Genomic DNA, 23,624 nt, shown 5'->3' with positions numbered 1-23,624 from the left:
CCCTTAAAGTGCAAGGGGGAACTCTGCGGATCATGATGTAAAGGTGAACTCTGATGTAAAGGGGAGCGCTGCGGACAAGGATGTAAGGGGGAATGCTGCATACTCTGGTGTAAAGGGGAACTCTGGTCACCAGAGTCCCCTTTCCATCAGAGTCCAGAGTGTGCCCCTTTTATATCATAGATCCTTACATCAGGGCCTGTGCCATTGTCCTTTACTTCAGAGTTCTCCTTTACCTCAGGGTCTACAGATTTCCCCCTTGCACTGTAATGCCCCACACACACGGATGGATTTTCCGACGGAAAATGTGCGATCGGACCATGTTGTCGGAAAATCCGACCGTGTGTGGGCTCCATCTGACTTTTTCTGTTGGATTTTCCGATGCACAAATTTTGAGAGCAGGATCTAAAATTTTCCGACAACAAAATCCAATCGCATAAATTCCGATCATGTGTAAACAATTCCAATGGAAAAAGTGGCACGCATGCTCAGAATAAACAAAGAGACAAAAGATATTGGCTACTGGCCCATTTATAGTCCCAACGTACGTGTTTGACATCACCTCGTTCAGAACGATCGGATTGTCCAACAACTTTGTGCGACCGTGTGTATGCAACACAAGTTTTGGCCAAAAATCCGTCAGAAAAAATCCAACGGATTTTGTGGTCAGAATGTCCGACTGTGTGTATGGGGTATTAGGGGGAACCCTGCAGACTCTTATGTACAGGAGAACTCTGAGGACTCTGATTTAAGAGAGAACGCTGGGAACTCTGATGTGGGGGGGGGGGGGGGGAACTCTGGTGACCACAGACCAACTTTTGCAGTGTAAATACACCCATACATCCTGACTGGCTGGGAGTTGCCACTGACCTGACTGCCTCCAGGCTCCTCCATTGCTCGCTCAGGTGGAGCAGGTGCAGGCAGTCAGACACGTCCAGACAGTCTTATGCTGGCTATACACTAAACGAAAAATTGTCTGAAACCATTTTCGAAAAACGAACATTCGGCTGTGAGCACAAACAATAGTGCCATCATGTAATGACTGATAAATCTTTCAGTGGACATAAATTAATGCATTTTTTGCTTGTTTTTTTACAAATACTAAGTGCAGACAGTTTGGACAGGAAACGTGTTAACCTTTCAATTTATCGTTCGTTCGGCAGAAAATTTCCAAACTCGTCCTTCGTTTTTTCGGCTCAAAAACATCCCAACGGTTATTGATTTTGTGCCCATTAACTGGCCGAAAAACTAACAAACTGTATAAATAACTGAATTTCAGACTATTTTTCGTATAGTGTATGACCAGCATAAGGGAGGATGACCAGCAGGTCTAACAGGCCAGATTGATCATTTAGTCAGTCACACCTTTCTGCCAGTAACCCTTGTCCCTCAGTACCTTGGTGGTTTGGATTGTGACTAATTGTGATAATTGCATACGTATTTTCACAGTCATTCATTCCTCAAAAACTGGAACTGGATGTGAGTGCACAGTGATCTTTAGCCATATTATAGAACAGTGTCTGGTTACTGTAGATGAACTATGTCACAGGTCATAGGCTTGTCCCTGCAGATGTCCTCATGGTCCAGAGTGGTGATCCACACATACGAGGTTCCTGGGCCTGGGCGGTTGCCAACCCTGCTGGGCAGTTGAGGGCTCTACTATACTGTCTCTTCCTTCTTAAACTATAAAATTACATGTATAGCCTGTTGCCCTATGACAGAGCTTATACAGTTTAACCCCCTGTCTGGCATGCTTGCTTTGATTTCAGGGAAGCAAGTGAAATGTATGAGGGACTCGTCTACGCAGATGTTTTGTTGGGGCATATACACATATGCAAATTTCTCAGTGAGGTGGTTTATGAGGGGCCACATTTTGTAGAATCACCCCGAGGATGACAGAGTGTGTTATCACACACAGAAAATGCATTATTGTCTCATATCTATGCCTGGCCATTACAGAAGAGAACAGAGACATATGAATTTGGTCTGTGGACCAATATGACCGCAACTCACTATTTTTTGTAATGCCCATGTTGAGGGTTAGGCCCAAAACAGTTTTAAACTCACAAACCATTATAGGTTTCCATGCAAATTATCTGGCAAGACTTTAAATTGCGTTGGCCCACAATCAAATTATACAGATCTGTGAAAAACAGCTCAAAAACATCTATTGAATTTGCTGTTTCCACCTAAACCTGAATTCCAGGATGGGTTTGGACCTCTTCTCCATCATCCGAGCTACCTGTCTGGGTGCCGCTGCTCTCTACAGGTTCGTGTTCTAAGGCAAATTCTGTCAGAGAGCAGGGGCGTAACTATAGGGGGTGCAGCAGTCGCGACCGCAACTGGGCCCTGTGATGCAGGGGGCCCATGCAGCCCCTTCTACATATGGCCGGCAGCAGCATAGGCAGCTAGGGGTACCAGTGCACCATGCACATGGGTGGCTTGAGGTGGAGGGTGACTAGCAGAGCTCCACGCTCGACTATCGCACTGGCTGCTCTTTAGTTGTGCATTCCCCGCATGACCTGTGTCCTCGGCATGCTCCTCAGAGTACCCCTCTCCTGCTCCATGCATTGCCGCTCAGTCCGATGTCTGTTCTCCCCAGCCAGAGTCCCGCCCCCACTGCACTGCATACTTCTCCCGGGTAAACAAACTTTAAGCACACAGATGCAGTGCAGCCCTATGAGAGCTGACTCCCCGGAGGACACTGCAGGCTTGTCTGCCAGGCCCCCTCCTCCCCCGTCATACACAGATGATGAAAGCTCTTTCTGGGAGATATGCTGATCGCCCATCCAGCACACTGGATGGAGCCTCAGGCCAACATGGATGGCCTACAGCTTGGTCATGGTGAGTGAGAGGACCCCACCCCCCACACACCATTACATACCCCCTCCATCTCCCCCTGGGGACAGGGACCCCTCCTCACGTGGGGACATGGACCCCCACCTCCCCTGGGGACAGGGACCCCTTCTCCCCTGGGTGCAGTAACTTCATCTGCCCTGGAGAAAAGGACCTCATCTCTTCTGGGGACGGGGACCCCATCCTGCCTAGGGACAGTCCCCCAATGGGGCACCTAAAAATGAAAAAAAAACTAATAAAAAAAAACTACTGATACCAGTGGTGGAACTACAGGGCTCACAAAGGTCATACCTGTGACTACGCCCTGGAGTTCCACCGTCGGACTTGGAGGGAAGGGCCCTGGCTGGGGTTCAGGGGGGCCCTTCATGGTTTCTTGCATCGGGGCCCCGAAGGTTCTAGTTACGCCACTGTCAGAGAGGCTTTCCCTTCACTCTAATCTGACATGATCAGAATCCTGTAGGCCTCTTCACTACCTTTCTTTTTGGCCACAAAATTTACAGGTACCTAGTGCGATACAGGAAAAAGAGCACCTGGCTGTGAGGGACAGCTTGAACCGCAGAAATTACACTAACATTAAACGCAAGTGCTGGCAGTGAACGGAGCTGATCCTGCTAACATTCTGCTATAATAATGGGGGACACTAATATAGTTCTGTTTTGTGATCAATATATAGATCCATACAGACACTCAACTAGCAATAGCTGTGATCAGTGACCTATAGCATGAGTGTGATAGTATGCAGGCAATCTAATGCTAGCTGACCCTGGCTGGGAGGAACACTAACGCACCCTGACGCTATCTGACATCGTAAGTGACGCTCAGACCCCATTCACACCTGAGCGTTTTGTAGCTTGAAGCCTGAAGCTACAAAACGCTAGAGGGGAAAAAATCTATTATTCTCAATGGAGATGGTTCACATCTCCACTGCATGTCGCCTGAAGCCAAACGCCTGAAGCTCAAAAAAGTTCCGGACCCTTTTTTGTCGCTTGAATTGAGCAGATTTGGGTGTTTTTCTTCTTTTAACATTGGTGACCTTTTGCCCTGCACAAAATCGCGGCAAATCGCAGTAAAAACGCAGTGAATCACGGTAAAAAATGCTGCAAAAAACGCCGCAAAATCATGGTAAATTCACGCGATTTTCTGCTTGAAAACACTACACTCAGGTGTGAATGCAGCCTAATACAGTGATCAGTGAAAAATACTGTACACTGACACTGTGGTAATGCCACTTGCTGGGTGACAGGTGCGATCAAAGGATTAATGGGGGCCATCAAAGGGTTAAATGTGCTAATCTCGTGTGTGTGTGTGTGTGTGTGTGTGTGTGTGTGTGTGTGTGTAAAATGTGCTGCTTTTACTCAGTGTGTCTCTCTTCTCTTCCTGGACTGAAAGGGGTCCAGAAAGAAAAGAACCAGCTAGATTCTGTGTCTATGTTTACTAAGACAGGCACAGGACTGGTTCTCCATTGATTGCAGGAGTTCAGCAGGGCCGAAGACAAAATCAATTGCCAGAACCGTTGATGAACTGCTCTTGCAGTAAATGACGGTGGGGGCATGTGCATGCACACACCAAACCCAGACATATCAAGCCACGCTTGCCCAGAGCCACCAGTAAAAGGTGACCCTTCAGATCTGGATTGGATTTTGAGGAGAACCTTATGCCAAAATGTAAAATAAATGATGTGCGACCCCCCCCCCCCAAACCAGACTCTTAGCCCCCCTCCTTTCCTGGGCTGCATGCTGGGATAAGGGTCAGGTATGGATTTTTGGGGATGGCACGCCATTTTTTTTTAAACGTTGGCGTGCGCTTCTCCTCAAAATCCACACCAGACCCTAAGGGCCTGGCATAGACTTATTTTTTAATGCCAGAAACTGTTTGTTTACATTGAGTCGGACACAGCAGCCGTCTGCTCCCTAAAAAACAGCTATTCCGCATGAAATGAAACAAATACCGAAGCTACTAAATGAATTTGGAAAATGAATCAGTTTCATTAATGAATGAATCCGAAACAAAATTCTTTAATTAACAAATCAATCCAAAATTAAATTTCCGGTGTGTATATGTCTACTTATAATTGTGTTGGATTATACAGCAGAAGCGGCCTTGGATTCGATCCGTCGTGCTGCCAGAACCATTCTTTACATGGTGATGGGAAGATAAGCACAATGGCTAAAACCATGATTGACAGACCCCACATTGAAGCAGGTGTGTTGCAAGAACCCCTTTGATGATAACACCTTGTTTGGCAGTAAACCTGATACTGTGTTCTGCAGAGTCACAGGGGGAAAGTTAGGCCTCTTGCCTCTGGACAGAAAACTTCACACACAGAAATTCTATTTATCCAGGGCCCAAATGCAGACAAGTCAAAGAAGCAAGGTCATGTCACCCTGGAAGAGAGTACAGGAAGGGTTGGAAGGGCACTCAGTCCACCTTCCCAAGGTCCTTCAGCACAAAGATCCAGCACTCAAAACCTTTTGGACTCATTGGAGGGTGGGTGTCGAAGTCAGTAGTCTCCACAGTTACACAAGTCAATTTTGGATCTTCACGTACAGGCCTTTGAAAGATTCCTTCACTCCAACATCAACTCCAGCCTTGACAGGGAAGGTTTATTACAAAGCTGTTATGTCAATGCCACATTCAGAGAGATTTACTGCTTTTTCATGGGAGGCCAAAAAGGCCGGTCATTTTCTACTGGAAAGATTCAATGAGGACCCTCTCCAAACAATAATCCTGGCAGTTTGGCCAGGAGACTGGTCCCTCTCAGTTGGTAGAATACTTGTCTACATATTGTAATTATTCTAGCACTCCAGAAATACCTGAAATATGCGGTTGGTGATCTTTACTAGAATTCATGGGCCTTTTATTCGGCCTGTCGACATCACCCAGGACATTCACCTATTTTTCATCCTAGCTCCCCTGTAGCAATTAGTTTACCACCAACTAGTTTACCACCAACTAGTTTACCACCACTTGGACAATGTCCTCTTGCTCGCAGAATATAGGGATGTTCTTCTGAGCTATTAGGACCCAGTTATTTCCACCTTCACAAAACTTCAGGTGGTTGATAAATCAATAGAACTTAAGTCCCATGTTGTCTAGTAGATCTAGGAGGGCTGTTCAACACCCAGGAAAAGCCAGTTGCTCTTCTGCACAAGATTCACAAATTCCAGGGTACAGTCTGCCTAGCAATGAATTTAGGCGTGTGCACAGGGTGTTCTCAGTGTGCCTGGGCACACTCTAATTACCCCGTGCAGCACAGGTTCCCCCCTGCTGCCTGTGCACTATTGTTTCTGTGCTGTACAAACAACAACTAACATACACATATGAGGTATCGCTGCGATTATCAGGAGCCAGAAATTTTATTTTGAATTGTTCTTTGGTGTTGGGTTATGGTGGTAACAAGTAACATACAGCTAAATTTAGAGTGTAAATCCACTTTTGTGGAGAAAAAAACATTCCCCTCTGGGTGATCTTTGTACATGGCAAGGATTATAACAAACTTTGTTGCAGATTCCTACCTTTTGTTATTCTGAAGAAACCCATGTGTGTTTGTACTGAGTCTATTGGGAGTGGTTTCATAATTATCAGTCAGCTGTGGATGAGGAAAGCTGCTGGGCCTGCATCCCTTTAGATGTGTTCCTATTGGAAATATCTAACTAAAAAATAAATTTTTGGTGTAGGGGAAGCCTGAAATCTGACTTGTATCTTAGTGCAGACTTCTGGGAAAATTGGTGAACTAATCACACAACCAGGAAATTGTGTTTCTGGGGAGTGGTCAGTACACATTCTGTGTACAGAACAAGTCCATGTAGCCATATTGCATTGCATTTATAGAAAATTACTGCGGCTGCAGATTAAAAAAGAAAGGTAATTTTTAATAACATTCAGGTACGATATGACTTGTATCGCAATTGTACATGCTTTATTATTTTTTCTTTAATAGCTATTTCTTTCCTCACGAAAGTGGTGTTACCCTTTAACTTCTTCAGATCCGCGCTATAGCCGAATGATAGCTACAGCATGGACCTACTTTGCCGTGAAGGCATCAATAGACGTCCTCCCGTGCTTGAGTGGCCTGCGCGCCCCCCGTAGGGTGTGCACGCGGTGAGCTCTGTGATCAGCAAGTCTATGAGACATGGCTGATTCCACATCGGAGTAAGGGGTCGATCCCGGTCACCTACCAGTGTCCATCTGTGCCACCTATCAGTGCCTTCTATCAGTGGTACCTATCAGTAACACGTATCAGTGCCCTTCAGTGTCCATCAGTGCCACCTTATCAGTGGCCATCAGTGCCGCCTTATCTGTGCCTATCAGTGCCCACCAGTGCTGCCTCATCAGCGCATATACCGGTAAATGAAGGAGAAAAATTACCTGTTTGCAAACTATAATTTTTTTTCCCCACAATTTTTCATTTTTTTGTTTGTTTAGCAAAAAATAAAAAACCCAGGTGTGATTAAATACCACCAAAAGAAATCTCTATTTGTGTGAAAAAAATTATAAAAATTTTATTTGAGTACAGTGTTGTATGCCCGCGCAATTGTCCTTCAAAGCGCGACAGTGCTGAAAGCTGAAAATTGGTCTGGGCAGGAGGGGGGTTTAAGTGCCCTGTAAGCAAGTGGTTATATTGTTGTTTTTACAATTTTGGACCAGTTTTCCTTTTTGATCATTAAAAAAAAAATCAGGAGATATCGATAACCATTTATCACCAAATAAAAGCCCAATTTGTCCTGAAAAAACAAGGTATAATTCACCTGGATGTACAAAGTAGTTGTGATGATATGTACTGTTTTACTAACAGATGTCAAAGTTGGAAAATTGTGCTTCGGCATTAAAGAGGAAGTAAAGGCTATTTAAAAAAAAAAAAAAATGCAACCTGCAAGGCAAAGGCATAATGAGCTAGTATGCATAGCATACTAGCTAATTATGAATAACTTACCTAAGAAAGAAAGCCCCCGAAGCGGTCCTCCTTCTTCATCTTCACCGCTGCCATGTATCCCGGAGTGACTTCCGGGTCTCGCTGCTCCGGCTGTGATTCGCCGGAGCCGCGATGACGTCACTCCCGCGCATGCGCACGGGAGCCGACACGAGTGGCATATCGCCGTGATCTGTGGCCTGCTCAGTGCGCCTGCGCGCCGCTGTCTACGGCGCATGAACCGTAGACAGCAGTGCCTATATTTTTGTAAATATCTCCTAAACCATATAGGTTTAGGAGATATTTCGTGGACCTACAGGTAAGCCTTAATCTAGGCTTACCTGTAGGTCAAAGTGGTTTATAAGGGTTTACAAGCACTTTAAGATATGTTTTACCCATAGACGTGAAGGGGTTAAAGCGGACCTTCAGTAATTTTTTCAACTTTCCATCTATTAAATCCTCTGCCCTTGTTGTTTTTAACTTTGGATAGTAAAACATTATTTTTCTGCCAGTAAATATCTTATACAGCCCACTTCCTGTTTCTTATCTGGTCATTAGCCTAGGCTTATGACATCATGCACAGCTCTCACTCTCTCTCTCTCTTTCACTCTTGTAATGCCCTCTACACACGGTTGGATTTTCTGACGGAAAATGTGCAATCGGATCATGTTGTCGGAAAATCCGACCATTTGTGGGCTCCATCTGACTTTTTCCGTCAGATTTTCCAACGCATAAAGTTTGACAGCAGGATCTAAAATTTTCCGACAACAAAATCCGATCGCATAAATTCCGATCGTGTGTAGACAATTCCTACGGAAAAAGTGCCACGCATGCTCAGAATAAACAAAGAGACGAAAGCTATTGGTTACTTGCCCGTTTATAGTCCTGACATGCGTGTTTGACATCACCTCGTTCAGAACGATCGGACTTCCCGACAACTTAGTGCGACCGTGTGTATGCAACACAAGTTTCAGCCAAAATCCGTCTGAAAAAATCTGACGGATTTTGTGGTCAGAATGTTCGACCGTGTGTACAGGGCATAAGCGTTTACCAGGAAGAGGGGGGTTGGGGATCGGTCATAAGAGGGTCAATGAAAGCTGCAGGACTGGAGGTGTGTCTCTGTGTGTAAATCCAGGAAGTGAACAGGCAGCAGCTGCAGCTGCCCACAGTTAAAATGGCTGCAGCCAGACTCAGTGGAGGGAGACTTCTGCAGCAAATTTGGCAAGTACAGAATCACAGTGTATATGAAATAATATGCAAAGTAGTTGGAGGGAAGCTTCAAGAATGGCAAAGATGTTTTTATTACAAATTATGTGAGCAGACTGCAGTTCCTCTTTAAGGGCCCAGAGTCATATGGAATCTCAATTAGGGTTAAACATTTTTCCTGGTGCCTCCATGGCAGCATACCAGTGATAGCTCCGCCCCGGAGTCCTCCCCTCAGGATAGTTACTAGCTTATAAAAAGGAAACCCATATCCCCCCTAGCATTCTCCTTTTTTTTTCCTCATACCTGATGGATAGTTTTGTATGTGTTCTTACCGCTGCCTGGCGCAGCTTCCGTCTGGGTTCTGGCCTCTCCCAGACGCAGTCCCCTGTCTTGGGTTGCTAACAGCACTGAAAAGAGGGGAGTCCCTTCTGAGGGTCTTTTGGGGCAGCAGTAACAGCTTCCTAACAGGGGCTTCAGTTCTGCAGACAGGCTATGCTGGTCTTTGAAGGCAGGTAGGGGCTCTTTCTGAGTCTATTTTCCTTTGCTTACTTTTTGCCCTCCCCCCTCTCCATTTAAGCTCAAACAAGCTAAAGGTGGCAGGCTCTGATAAAATTGTCCTGCCTGGGAGTGCTTCTGCAACTCTACCATTTTAATTTAGTAAGTGGGGTCTTTGGGGAGTATTTCCTTTTTTCGCTTGCAGTTAGTTAAAAATATGTATATATATATGTATATAATCTGTAATAAAGAAAAATAATATGGATATATATGTATGTATGTATGTATGTATGTGTGTGTGTGTGTGTATATATGTATGTGTGTGTGTGTGTGTGTGTGTATATAAATAAATATATAAATAAATAAAAAATAAAAAAAAACAATTCGTAGAATTAGAATTAGATAATTAAAATTTTTTAGGAGCCTTTTTATTCTTTCCTGTCCATTCTTTTAGCTTCTATTAGCTTCTATTTCAGTCACCTTTTCCGCCCTTACTTGTCTTCACAATTATGAGCCAGCCGCCGTTTGACCAAGACCCTTGCTTTCTTAGGAAAGGGCACATACATACTTTATAAAAAAAAATAAAAAATAAGAAGAAGAAGAAAGGAATTAGACGAAAAGAGTGCCTTGGGCTGTTACTCTCATTTCAGCCCTATACACCAGAACACGTCTAACCAGACTTCTGGCCACCAAAGTGGATGCTCCAGTCCTAGCTCAAGACACAGCCGTTCATCTAGCTCTCATCATCAGTATAAATGTCATCCTCCAAAAGGCAGCAGTCAAGCAGCCCATCCAGACTAGAGATCAAAGAGTGTAGGGCATGTGGAGCGATGCCTTTACCAGATAAACATATCTGCCAAAATTGCTTGCAGGGTTAAGCGATTCAGGGGACCAAAGTTGAGCAGGTCACAGACCTTATTAAAAGAGTAGTCAAAGACTCCTTAACTGAACTAATGCAGGTGAACCCCTCTCCGCATGATTCCTCTGGCGGGAGTTATCCGTTCCTGGCCCGTCTTTTGCAGCCCTTGCAGGCACTACATCAAGCCCATCTACCCAAGCAGGAGACAAAAGTGACTCGGAGGACTCCATAGATGAATCGGATCCGTGTGGATTCCATTTTTTTTCGCTAGCGCAACCAGTTGTATTGGCGGTTAAACAAGCCACTGGTTGGGAAGAAGCAGTAGAGCCTCTAAAATAAATAAATAAATAAATAAATAAGAAGAAGAAGAAAGGAATTAGACGAAAAGAGTGCCTTGGGCTGTTACTCTCGTTTCAGCCCTATACACCAGAACACGTCTAACCAGACTTCTGGCCACCAAAGTGGACGCTCCAGTCCTAGCTCAAGACACAGCCGTTCATCTAGCTCTCATCATCAGTATAAAGGTCATCCTCCAAAGGCAGCAGTTAAGCAGCCCATCCAGATGAGAGATCAAAGAGTGTAGGGCATGTGGAGCGATGCCTTTACCAGATAAACATATCTGCCAAAATTGCTTGCAGGGTTATGCGATTCAGGGGACCAAAGTTGAGCAGGTCACAGACCTTATTAAAAGAGTAGTCAAAGACTCCTTAACTGAACTAATGCAGGTGAACCCCTCTCCGCATGATTCCTCTGGCGGGAGTTATCCGTTCCTGGCCCGTCTTTTGCAGTCCTTGCAGGCACTACATCAAGCCCATCTACCCAAGCAGGAGACAAAAGTGACTCGGAGGACTCCATAGATGAATCGGATCCGTGTGGATTCCATTTTTTTTCGCTAGCGCAACCAGTTGTATTGGCGGTTAAACAAGCCACTGGTTGGGAAGAAGCAGTAGAGCCTCTAAGAAAAAAAAATAAAAAATTGTTCCCCCTTCCTGGAGGAATTGAAAGATCTAGTGGAGGGTGAATGGGGAAAAAGCGGACAAATGTTTTTCCTTGAATAGACTTCAGAAGTTATATCCTCTGACGGATTCGGATGCGGCTTTCCTGGACACTCCTCCGGTAGTTGACGTGGCGGTAGTGCGGCTAGCAAAGAATATTACCCTTCCTATGGAAGATTCGGCTTCCTTTTAGGGACCCATTGGACAGACGAATAGATGCGGACCGGAAGAAGGCCTACCAGTTGGCTGGCGGAGCCTGCAGAGCATCGGTGGCCCTGGCTTCAGTCTCCAACGTGGTCAAAGTGTGAACGGAGAATATCAAGGAGGCTATTTGAGAAGATGTCCCCAAAGATATTATTAAAGCTTTGGATGAGCTTAAAATATTGGCAGATTTTATTGGAGAGGCTGCAATAGACACCATGAGATATTCAGCCAGGGCAATGTTCCATGCTGACATGGCCAAAAGAGCATTGTGGCTAAAGCCGTGGGCAGCGGATGCGGCATCCAAACAAAATTGGTGCAAAATCCCATTTGATGGGAAGGCCCTCTTTGGAAAGAGGCTGGAAAAGGCAATCTCGAGAGTGACTGGGGAAAATGAGGGTTGCTCCCCCAGGATAGAAGGGTTAGGTGTTCTCGAGTGGTGTCGTCTAAATATCTGTGATCTAGAAATAGAAATTCCAGCAACTTCCGGCAAAGTAGGGACTCCAAAAGGACTTGGAGAAGCACTCAGGCTACTTTCTTGAAAACAAATAAGCAAAGAAGTCTCCCTAGCACCCAGGAGGGTGCGAAGTCCTTTTGACAAGAGGTCATCCCCACCAGTAGGTGCCAGTTTGAAGGAGTTCGCAGAAGCCTGGCTGCACAGATGCAGGGACCTGTGGGTGGTATCTACGGTCAGGTTCGGACATTTATGGACGTTCCAAGAACAGCCCCCACAAGACTCATTCATTCAAACAAAGATCCCAACCTAACCTCAAAAGGCAGAAGCTCTGCAAAGTTACCTTCAACTCCTGCTGGTGCAATAAGCAGTGATACCTGTCCCTCCCTCCGAAAGATTCACAGGGTTCTACTATGCTCTCTTTCTTACCCCCAAAAGGGGTGGAGAGTGGAGGCCGGTAGTGGATCTGAAAAGGTTAAATCGATTTATTCAGTTGGAATCCTTCAAGATGGAATCATTACAGACGATCATACAGGCAGTTCAACCAGGAGACTGGATGATCTCGGTGGATTTGCAAGATGCGTATTTCCATGTGCCCATGCTGCTTGCCTTCCAAAGGTTTTTGAGGGTGGCAGTAAGATCAACTCGCGTTCAATTTCAGTGCCTTCCTTTTGGTCTGTGCACATCGCCAAGAATATTCTCAAAGGTGTTGATTGCAGTTCTGGCACTCCTCAGAGAGAAGGTACTTTGAGTTTTCCATTGTCTGGACGGCATCCTATCGCTAGCATACAGTTCAGACCAATTGGTAGAGCATAGGCAAATTCTTCTGTCCACTCTGCAGTAGCATATATACAACGTCAAGGGGGAACTCACAGCCTCATGCTGTTGAGAGAGGTAGAGCCTATTATGTTGTGGGCAGAGAGAAATCTGGTGGATTTGAAAGCAATCTCTCGGGGCCGTTTGAATCAACAGGCGGATCTCCTATCTCGCTGTTTTCCAGACAGCAACGAATGGTCGCTCCATCTGGCGGTGTTCAGGTGGATTGCGAAGTTACAGAAACCTCCAGAAATAGACCTATTCGCCTCCCCGATAAACGCAAAGTTGCCAAGGTTCCTGTCCCGCCTACCTCACCATGGAGCAGAGGCGATAGATGCCTTATCGTGCCCGTGGCACTGCAAGACGGCATATGCATTTCCTCCCAGACCATTGGTTGCAAAATTTCTGCTTAGATTATCGAGGGAGCCGGTCAGGGTTGTGACAGTTCTTACCTATTGGCCGAAGAGGCCATGGTTCTCTTGGACAATGAGCCTCAGTGTACGTCCTCCGGTCAAGATCCCAATATTCCCGCAACTGCTTTCACAGGGAAAGTTTTTTCATCCAGCCCCACACAAGCTGAACTTACATGCCTGGATCTTGAACAGAAAAGATTCCAATCCCTAGGATGTTCGGCGGGCGTAACTTCAACCCTATTAAAGGCAAGGATGCCCTCTACTAATTACATTTACTCAAAGATATGGGATAAGTTCAAACCGTTTGCGGAAGACGGACAGTTGAACCCAGCTGTGCTATCCACCTCAGTAATCTTAGAATTCTTACACTCAGGCTCGGACTTGGGACTCAGCCTAAGCTCCCTAAAGTCCAAGTGGCAGCTATTTCAGTGAGTACCTAGAAAAGATGGACAGAAGATGCACTCATCGTACAGTTCCTTAAGGCAGTCAAGAAGATTTGCCCACCGCTAAAATGTTCCTTTCCAGCCGGGGATCTACCTCTGGTTCTAGAAAGTCTCAACCATTCATCCCATTGGATTCTGCTTCACTTTGGAACCTAACCCTGAAACCGGTTTTCTTGGTGGCTATTACTTCAGGAAGAAGAGCTTCAGAGTTGCAAGCGTTGAGGGCAGAAAAAGAGCACATAACCTTTTTCCAGACAGAGTAGAACTACGGACAGTGCATGGTTTTGTCCCAAAAGTTTCTTCCCGTGCCACACTCTCTGAAGCATGGGCACTACCAACCTTTACAGACCCACACTCTGGGGCGGTACAAGAACTGGACATTTCAAAAGTTTTAACACGCTACTTACAGGTCACGAGTCCCTTTAGGTCCTCGAATAGGCTATTAATAATACCATGGGGTAGGAATAAAGGGAAAGAAGCAACATCTAGGACTATTGCCTCTGGAATCTGCAAATTAATTCAAAAGGTGTATAGAGCAAGAGGGTTGGATCTGCCGGCGGTCAGAGCTCATTCTACTAGAGCTGTTTCATCCTCATGGGTGACAAGGACATGCGTATCTTTAGAGACTATCTGCACGGCAGCCACATGGACGTCTCCAAATACGTTCATTCGTCACTACAAAATTGACCCAGGGGCACTAACTTTGGTGGAATTTGGTAGAAGGACTATTGAGCCAGCCCTGGCATTGCCTTAAATAAAGTTTTCCTTTGAAGCATTACCCACCCTGGTTTTAGCTATTCATTGTATCACTGGTATGCTGCCATGGAGGCACCAGGAAAACGGAAAATTGTTTCATACTTACCGTTATTTTCCTTTCCTGGTGCCTATCCATGGCAGCATACATACCTTCCCTGGTATTCGATATAATTGGATGGGTTTCCTTTTTATAAGCTAGTAACTATCCTGAGGGGAGGACTCCGGGGTGGAGCTATCACTGGTATGCAGCCATGGATAGGCACCAGGAAAGGAAAATTACGGTAAGTATGAAACAATTTTCCGTTTTATTGAACAGTTCATGTTGTTTCATATAAAGCCCCATACACACTATCAGTTTTTTCTGCTGAGTTTTTCCTTCAGATTTACCAAAAACACATAATATGAGGTCAAACCTTAGGAGTTTAAATTTGTATGCAATCAGGCAAGGCCCTTGCATTACATGGTTTTTGGTAAATCTGAAGGAAAAACAGAAGCAGAAAATCTGATAGTGTGTATGGGGCATTACAATGACTTTGCAAAAGAAAAAAAAATGCAATTTCAGCTGTAACAGGTGATTGTTTCCATCTAAAAACAGAAAATATAAAGGCATGTCCAGTAACAATATTGTAGGTGGCACAATAGTGCCATAAATCCAGTATTGGATGAGTTCACAGCTGGTTAGACAAGGGACACAAAAATGTCTAATAACTAATCTGGGAAGGGTTTCAGCCCGTCTGTACCAGAATTCTTTACAATGCATTTACTGGCTTTCATTTTAAATCCATTCTTTAGCTACACAATCACAATGTTTATTCTGTACTCCCGTTGCCCGAAAGTTCACAGCACTGTAGGGCGTCTCGCGTTCTGAGCGCCGCCTGACGAACACGATTGCTCCGATCGTGTATCCAGCATTGAAGCTGTAATTATCATCGTTTTTTGTATATGTATATATATATATTTTTACAGAGTATAACCCGTGTAAACGTCCTGTGTAAGGCAGTAACTGATGCTTTTGGAATGATCCCGATGAAGGCATGTCCTCTACATTGTATACATATCATACAATATTTGGATGGCACTTTTTTTCTTTCACAGTTGGTTTTCCTTCAAGGCTTGTGGTAACTCGTGGAGTGTTCGCAGGTTGCTGAGGTCTGTGCGGAGTGGATTGTCTCTTCTCCCCGAGCACGCCGACTAGGTCGGTATATTTTTTTCATATTCCAGAATCTGGTGCTTTATGTGCGATAATTTGACATGCAAGTATTCACAGCGTGACTTCTCTTGACTGTAGGTAGGATAAGTCTGCACAAAAAAAAAAAAACTGCTTTTAAAAGCTGAAGGACACACATTAATGAAGCTTTGTATTCAATAAATGTACTGTACAGGTATCTGCACCCCCCTCCCCCCTGAAAGGTGCCAAATATGGCGCCGGAGGGGGGGGGGGGAGGGTTCCAATGAGCGGAAGTTCCACTTTAGGGTGGAGCACCGCTTTAAGGATGTTTGTTTATGCCTCACCGAGGGACTGGCCACCCCATGGCGACCGCATCTAAACTTTTAAGTAAGCAGATCTGTGTACATGGGAACCATAGCATAACCATAAAAAATTATGGCCCACTGAGCCATGATAGAGGGTGGCTCATGTCATTGGTAGCAGTGGGAATGTGCACACGATCATGTTCAGAGCCATGTAAGTAGTGTTCAAATTGTGAGTCCTTTGTGTCTCTGCACATGACCATCTGCACGCGTCACTACTGTATTTCTATTTGAATATATACATGTGTGTGTGATTGATTCTTTTGAAAGAATACAAATGTCTGATTGGCTGATTCTGATGCCACCACCTTCCTTTGTTATTCATGTTTATAGTATAAATAAAAGGAGCTGGCTATTCTCTCGAGGATTCTGCTAAGCTCAAGGTGATACCAGCATTTGTGTCTGTGTTACTTGGAGAAATACAAGCGCATTTTCCCAGCATTATATAAGAGAGCTGTTTTTGTGCTTTTAAGTGCAAATAAATGATTTGCTTATAGGGAGAAGCTTAAAATGTCCCTGACAGCACCTACTAGTTTGATCTACATGAATTGCTTCTGACAAATAATACCGACACCAGACTATCCAGGGAGATGCCCGACCCCCTCCCGCACACAGCAGGTGATTGACAATCTAATCTGTCTGTTTCCCAATGAGACTGTGTAGGGAAGGGGGGTCCATTCCCTTCACTCAGGTCTCAGATTACACTCAGCTTCATTCTCTATGCAGTGCTGTGTGTGACATCAGATCCCCATCCCCCGGCCTTCTAAGAGAGGGCTGCAGGTAAATGGCTACAACTTATTTAGGAGGATTTGTTTAATCTCTTCTTTCAGTCAGTGACTTCAGTGGGTACACTGTATGTATATATTATTTAAATAGTGCAGCGCTATTTCATTGGATAGTACATCCCATCTTAATCTTCTTGGGACAATGTCCCCTTTTATATATCTATCAATCTTAATCATATCCCACCAGGCTCTGATTTTTTTCTCAAATAAATGGTTAAGCTTTCTAAAGGATTGTTTTAAATCTCCAAACTGGTTGCTGTTAACATTATCAGTGAAAAAAAATCATCTAAATTAATATCCCTGTGTTCTAATATATTAAATACATCCATAGTGGCTGCTAATTGGATTGTGAGTAATTAACTTATATTGTGTAAAAATCAATCACGCCACAAAAAGTGCTAAATTAAAATAAAAATATTGTACAAGTGTACAATTTATAAATTATAAATTCTGAATTACATTTCTGCAGCTGCTGAACACTCTCAGTGTATCACTTCACCATCTAAAATATATATTATATAAATAGTGCAGCGCCTTTTAACCCCCCTGACGGTATTCCCGAGTCTGGCTCGGGGTGGAATTTTCATACCAAAAGCGGTATCCCCGAGCCAGACTCGGGACGGCATCGCTGGATCCAGGAGGAGGTTTACTTACCTTCTCCCTTGGATCCAGCGTTGTCTCCCCGCTGTACGAGCGAGCCGTGTCTCGCTCGATGCATCACATCGCCGATCTCCGTGCCCTGCGAGCGTTGCGACGCACGGGGACGGAGATCGGCGCCAAATTCAAAAAGTGAAACAAACAGTAAACATACAGTATAATGTAATCTTACAGATTACATTGCTGTATGTAAATATTTCACATCCCCGTTGTCCCTAGTGGTCTGCCCAGTGTCCTGCATGCAGTTTTATGTAATAAAAACTGTTCTTTATGCCTGGAAACTGGAGATTGTCCATAGCAACCAAAACTGTCACTGTACATCAAAAATGGTTTTAGACCAGCTAGAAAACAGCGATAATAAATTAGAATCACTCGCAGAATTGAGCGATAGCGATTTGTGGGGAGATCCGTCCTCAAATACTGAAAAGTAATGACAGTGACAATTCTGCAACTGAGCAAATTTCTGTGTTTTTGATTTGATTACATTATTGAATAATTTTTATTATTGTTATATTATTATTTGGTACAATTATTTATAATTATTTATTATATTATAATTTATGATTTCATTTTTCAAACTTTATTATACCTGGATGTCTTCTAGACTCTGGTTTGGACAAATTTAAGTGAGTTATTCCTAAGAATTGCAGGACTACAATATAAAACGCCAAATTTTCATGCAAAATAATGGTACCGCTTTTAGCACCTAAAATCCGAAATAATCGTACCGCCAGGGAGGTTAAGAGAGTGCTGCAGATAAACAGTTACAACTTATCTATGAGGATTTATTTAATCTCTTCTTTCAGTCAGTGACTTCAGTGGGTATACTGTATGTAAAGGTTTACAACCATTTTAAGGAATCAAATATTTATATATTTCCTCTCTGCGCTACATATAAAAATAAATAAAATAAAAATGATCTTTATCTCCCCATCTTTTATTCACATAAGTAGGAATATTTTCCCAAACAGAATGCCGCTGTTTATGGAACCTCCAGATCATTCTTATCCCAGGAGGTGGTTAGACTGAGCTCGCATTTCAATCCGCACTCTAATGCCGCATACACATGGTCAGATTTTCCGACAGAAAATGTCTGATGGGAGCTTTTTGTCAGAAATTCTGACCGTGTGTAGGCTCCATCGGACATATTCCATTGGAATTTCTGACACGCAAAATTTGAGATCTGGATCTCAAATTTTCCGACAACAAAATCCGATTGTGTGTACAGAATTCCGAAGCACAAAGTTCTAAGCATGCTCGGAATCAAGCAGAAGAGCCAAACTGGCTATTGAACTTCAATTTTCTTTGCTTGCCGTACGTCACAGCGTCCTTGATGTTCGGAATTTCTGACAACATTGTGTGACCGTGTGTATGCAAGACAAGTTTGAGCCAACATCCGTCAGAAAAAAAAACATGGATTTTGTTGTCGGAATGTCCGATCGTGTGTACACGGCATAAGACAGCCTTTACATAGTTACATATTAGGTAAGGCTAAATAAAGACAATAGTCCATCCAGTTCAACCTGTGTAGGTGTATGTGTGTCAGTGTCGTTAACCCTACATGTTGTGTTTTTTAAGATGCATGTCCAAGAGTCTTTTAAAAATATCAATCCTCCCTGCTGACACCCCCAATTATGGAAGAGTTCCACATTCTTATCGCCCTGACCGTGAAAAACCTCCTTTGCAGCTGAAGGTTAAACCACTTCTCCTCCAATCTCATTGTGTGGCCCCGTGTCCTCTTACACTCCCTGAGACTGAATCGTTTTTTCCTATGTTGGGATAACCATTGAGGTATTTGTAAATCGCTATCATGTCCCCTCTCAAGCGCCTCTTCTCCAGTGAGAATAAATTTAGTTATTGTAGTTGTTCCTCGTAATTGAGGTCCTCCAAACCCCTTATTAATTTTGTTGGCCTTCTTTGGACTCTCTCCAGCTCCAGCACATCCCTTTCTAGGATTGGTGACCAGAACTGGACAGAATACTCCCAGATGTGGCCTAACCAGAGTTTTATAAAGTGGCAGGATTATCGTTTTAATTCTGGAGTATATCCCTTTTGTATGCATGCGAATATTCTGCCGGCTTTGGTAGCTGCAGATTGACATTGCATGCTAATGCTCAGTCTGTCTTTGACTAGGACCCTCAGATCTCCAGATCTTTCTCCATCCTTGATTCCCCCAGAAGTTCTCCCCCTAGTGAGTAGTTGGCATTTCTGTTTTTAGCCCCCAAGTACATTACCTTACATTTCTCCAAATTAAACCTTATTTGCCATGTAGTTGCCCACTCCATTATTTTGTTCAAGTCTTTCTATATCTATATCCTTCTATCTTATATATCTTATATCCTATATATATATATATATATATATATATATATATATATACAGTGAAACCTTGGATTATGAGCATAATCCGTTCAGGAGAATACTTGTAATCCAAAGCACTCACATATCAAAGCGAGTTTCCCAATAGAAGTCAACGGAAACTAAGATAATTTGTTCCGCGTTGCCTCATATTACATGCAATACCGCATGTGGCCAGAGGTGGGGGAGTGCCGGAGATCCTCGGAAATACTCGGGGACAGTTCGGCTGAACATGGAAAGCCTCGGAAACACTTGGAGGAACTGAGTATTTCTGAGTGACTCCGAGTATTTCTGAATGGCTCCGAACCATTCCAAATGTGGTACTGCACCACCCATTAGCTTGAATTCTGCTTGTTTTGCAAAACAACACTTGCAAACCGAGTCAGAATTAAAGAAATAAAGTTGCATTTCTTTCAAAACGCTTGTTAACTGCGTTACTCGTGAACCAAGGTTCCACTATATTACCTTTAGTACCACCACCCCCTTCCTTTAGAATGTAAGCTCTACGAGCCGGGCCCTACCTTCTGTATTGTACTGTACTGTAATTGTGCTGTCCCCACCCCCCCCCCCCCCACATTGTAAAGTGCTGCGTAAACTGTTGGCACTATATAAATCATGTATAATAATAATAATAATATCCTGATGTGAAGTTATTGCCCTGCTTATTTTTGTGTCATCCACAAAAACTGAGATTGAGTTATCTATACCGACCTCTATATCATTTAAGAATAAATTAAACAGAATTGGTCCCAAGACAAAGCCTTGGAGCACCCCACTTACCACTCCAGACCACTCTGAGTACACGTTATTTATCACTACCCTTTGGAAGCGCCCCTGTAACCAGTTTTCTATCCAAGAACAAACCTTATGGTATATTCCTTTCTCAACCTTTTTTTTTTTCTTTTTAACATAACTTTAAAAATAACTTTCTGGTCCTAGGGAACCCCTACTAACAATGACTATAACTACAAATCATGGTACATTAGTGTGATGGTCAATACGAAGAATGTTCCTTACATTTGGGGTCAGCAGGAAGAATGCCCCCTCATAAATAGTTAAAAACACATGTGTCAAACACAAGGCCCATGGGCCGAATCCGGCCCTCCAGGTAATTTCATGTGGCCCTCACACCTCTCCTGCAGCACTCCCCTCATCTCCAATACCCCGTTTTAGCAGTCGGCAGCAGAGAGAACGACAGAACTCCTCCTTCAGATCCTGCGCCTCTCTGTAAAGCTGCAACCCCCACTCGTCTCTGCCTCCCCTGGTCTCAGCATTCAGAAGACACCAGCCCTCCACTGGTCTGTTCTGCTTCCCAGCTCTGCCCCACTGTGATGTAAGTTTTAAAGGATGAGAATGCTACACCATCTTAGAAAATACTGATGAGGGGGGGGGGGGGCAGTGCTGAGCCCCTAAAATTCTTGTAAAAGTCTCTACAAGCTGGTGTGGTGCTCCCATCCTTTCAAAACTTCAACAAACCCCTCTGGGATCCAGCAAGACCCCACAGTTGCTGGTGAGTAGCCTCTAGGACCACAAATCACCTATATCATCAAAACACATCTGCATAAGATACAGTGCTTCTAGATCACAAAGATTGAATGTACCCACTATGATGTAAGGAAGGGTGGGGAACTCTTGACTTCAGATGGTGGGGGCTCTTGGCATCTAATGTAAGGGGAGGTGGTGCTCTGGACATCCAGTCTTACAGATACAACCAGCCCTTTGAAGATGACCATAATCCTGATGAGGCCCTCAATGAAATCAAGATGAACACCCCTGGCTAAAAGGATCATTGGGGTCAGTGGTCACTTGTCGAAGACTTCTCATTGCTCAAGGAACCCCTAGCAACCTCTGGAGAAACTCAAGGTTTTCACAAAACCCTGGCTGAGGAAGGTCCCGAGGAAGGTCTCCAAACAGCCTGGATGTTCTGTAACATTATAAAGTCCCACATACTTTTATTTTGGTTGGTTGTCATCTGATCCAAAACTGAATAACCAGTCCAGAGGTTTCTTACCTTTTTAAACTTCTTGTACTCATGCAGAATCTTGTTTTCCACCACCTAAAAGATGAAATATACGAACTGTATTAAATACACTTATAAAAAAAATGTTGATTTTTTAAATGTTTTTGCTTCATTTTCAATACCCCAGATGGAAACAGGAACCCACAGAGAGGCAAATATTACCTGTTACAAACTTTTTTTTTTAAATGTGGTGGTGGTGGGAATGAATATGAAGGGGGATTGCCCTGCTTTAAAGCTACACAAGCCAGAAATCAGAAGAAACCTTATTTAAAAACAAACATTTATAATTTAAACATAAAATATTTTTTAACAAGTTCACGACTGCCCTATAGCAAGTTTAGGGGGCGCAAGCAACCAGTGGGCCGCTTCTGCTGTGGTTACTCACAGCAGAAGCTGATCTGCGGGTGCCGGGCAATGGATGTCTGCTGGCACCCACCATCTGGCAGAGATACAGAACAGAGTTTTGCCTATGTAAATAAGGCAGAGCTTCGTTCTGACAGAGAAAAGTGATGGATTGTGTGTCCCTGCAAAACAGGGAATAAAATCCAGTACTTCCCTTAGTAAAAGCAGCACACAGCTAACACACGCACTGGTTAGGCACACAAGTTAATCGTTTGATCGCTCTAGATCAGCCTTTCTCAACCTTTTCAACACAGAGGAACCCTTGAAATAGTTCTCCAGTTTTGGGGAACCCCTGCTAAAAATTAGAAGTCTACAACTCGTGATATAATAGTGTGATGGTCAGTGGGAAGAATGGACCTTACACTTGTGGTCATTGGGAAGAATTATCTCCTTACAGATATCTAAAAAGATCAGTGGTGTCGGTGGGAACTTATCTGAGAGGCAGAAATTGCCCAATGCTGAAGGAACCCCTAGCAACCTCTGGAGGAACCCTAGGGCTCCATGTAACCCTGGTTGAGAATCACTGCTCTAGATGTTTAATCCATATATTTAATACATATTGTTTAGTACTGATCATTATATTAGTGTCACTGATTCCCAAAAGTGTCAGTTAGTTTCCGATTGCCCACCACAATATTGCGGTCCCACTATAAGTTGCTGATCATCGCAATTACTAGTATAAATAAACACAAATTCCTGTATAAATACCATAGTTTGTAGATACTATAACTTTTGTGCAAACCAATCAATATACACTTACTGGGATTTTCTTTACCAAAAATATGTAGCAGAATACATATTGGCCTAAATTCATGAAGAAATTAAAAGTAAAAAAAAAAAAAATATTGGATATGTTTTATAGCAGAAAGTAAAAAATATATTTTTTTTTATCAAAATTGTCGGTCTTTTTTCATTTATAGCGCAAAAAATAAAAACCACAGAGGTGATCAAATACCACCAAAAGAAAGCTCTATATGTGGGAAAAAAATGACACAAATTGTATTTGGGTACAGCAGTGCATGACCGCACAATTGTCAGTTAAATTAACACAGTGCTGTAAAAATTGGTCTGGTCAGGAAGGGGGGTACATTTTCCGGAGGTCAAGTGGTTAATAGATAATGTTTACTGTGCAATATAAAAATTATTTATCTATTTATCTATTGTCAAAACTTGTATTTGTTTACATTTGAACAGATTAGGGAAGGATGAGAACCTTTGCCAAGTTTACTTGCAGTCTGTATTCCATTGGGGAGATTCAACCTCTCCATATTTTCTGGTGGTCATTATTGTCACATACAGGGGGTAATAGGAAATCACAAGAACAATAGGTGAAGGTAAATCGTGCAATGAGAACTCTTCTTCAAGTGACAACTAAGAGGGGAATCCACCTAATTTTTTTACTTCCTGTTGCATCTCCTGGACAGGAAGTGAAGGGAAACCTCCCAATGTGATACAAGCAGCAAAAAATAAAC

The 23,624-nt window shown here is 43.5% G+C and overlaps 1 protein-coding gene across 3 annotated transcripts in view; it reads right to left on the bottom strand.

The window, feature by feature from the left end:
• Positions 1-9,045: 9,045 nt before the first annotated feature.
• The window catches only part of ELL3 (elongation factor for RNA polymerase II 3), a 206,123-nt gene continuing 191,544 nt past the window's right edge, over positions 9,046-23,624 (bottom strand). For 2 of the 3 annotated variants that reach the window (XM_077472012.1, XM_077472011.1), the window contains exons 11-12: positions 21,742-21,786; positions 9,046-15,699 (exon numbers count right to left, since the gene is read on the bottom strand). In XM_077472012.1, coding sequence (XP_077328138.1) covers positions 15,592-15,699; positions 21,742-21,786 — 153 coding nt within the window. In that variant the 3' untranslated portion in view covers positions 9,046-15,591. The remainder of the gene's footprint in view (positions 15,700-21,741; positions 21,787-23,624) is intronic. The other variant, XR_013270754.1, reaches the window with a different exon arrangement.

The sequence above is a fragment of the Lithobates pipiens genome, unplaced genomic scaffold, assembly GCF_037356315.1.
Source record: "Lithobates pipiens isolate NorthernLeopardFrog02 unplaced genomic scaffold, aLitPip1_a1.2 Scaffold_8, whole genome shotgun sequence".
NCBI lineage: Eukaryota > Metazoa > Chordata > Amphibia > Anura > Ranidae > Lithobates > Lithobates pipiens.
Note: the sequence above shows the minus strand (reverse complement) of the source record. Positions and strands in the feature narration are given on the sequence as shown.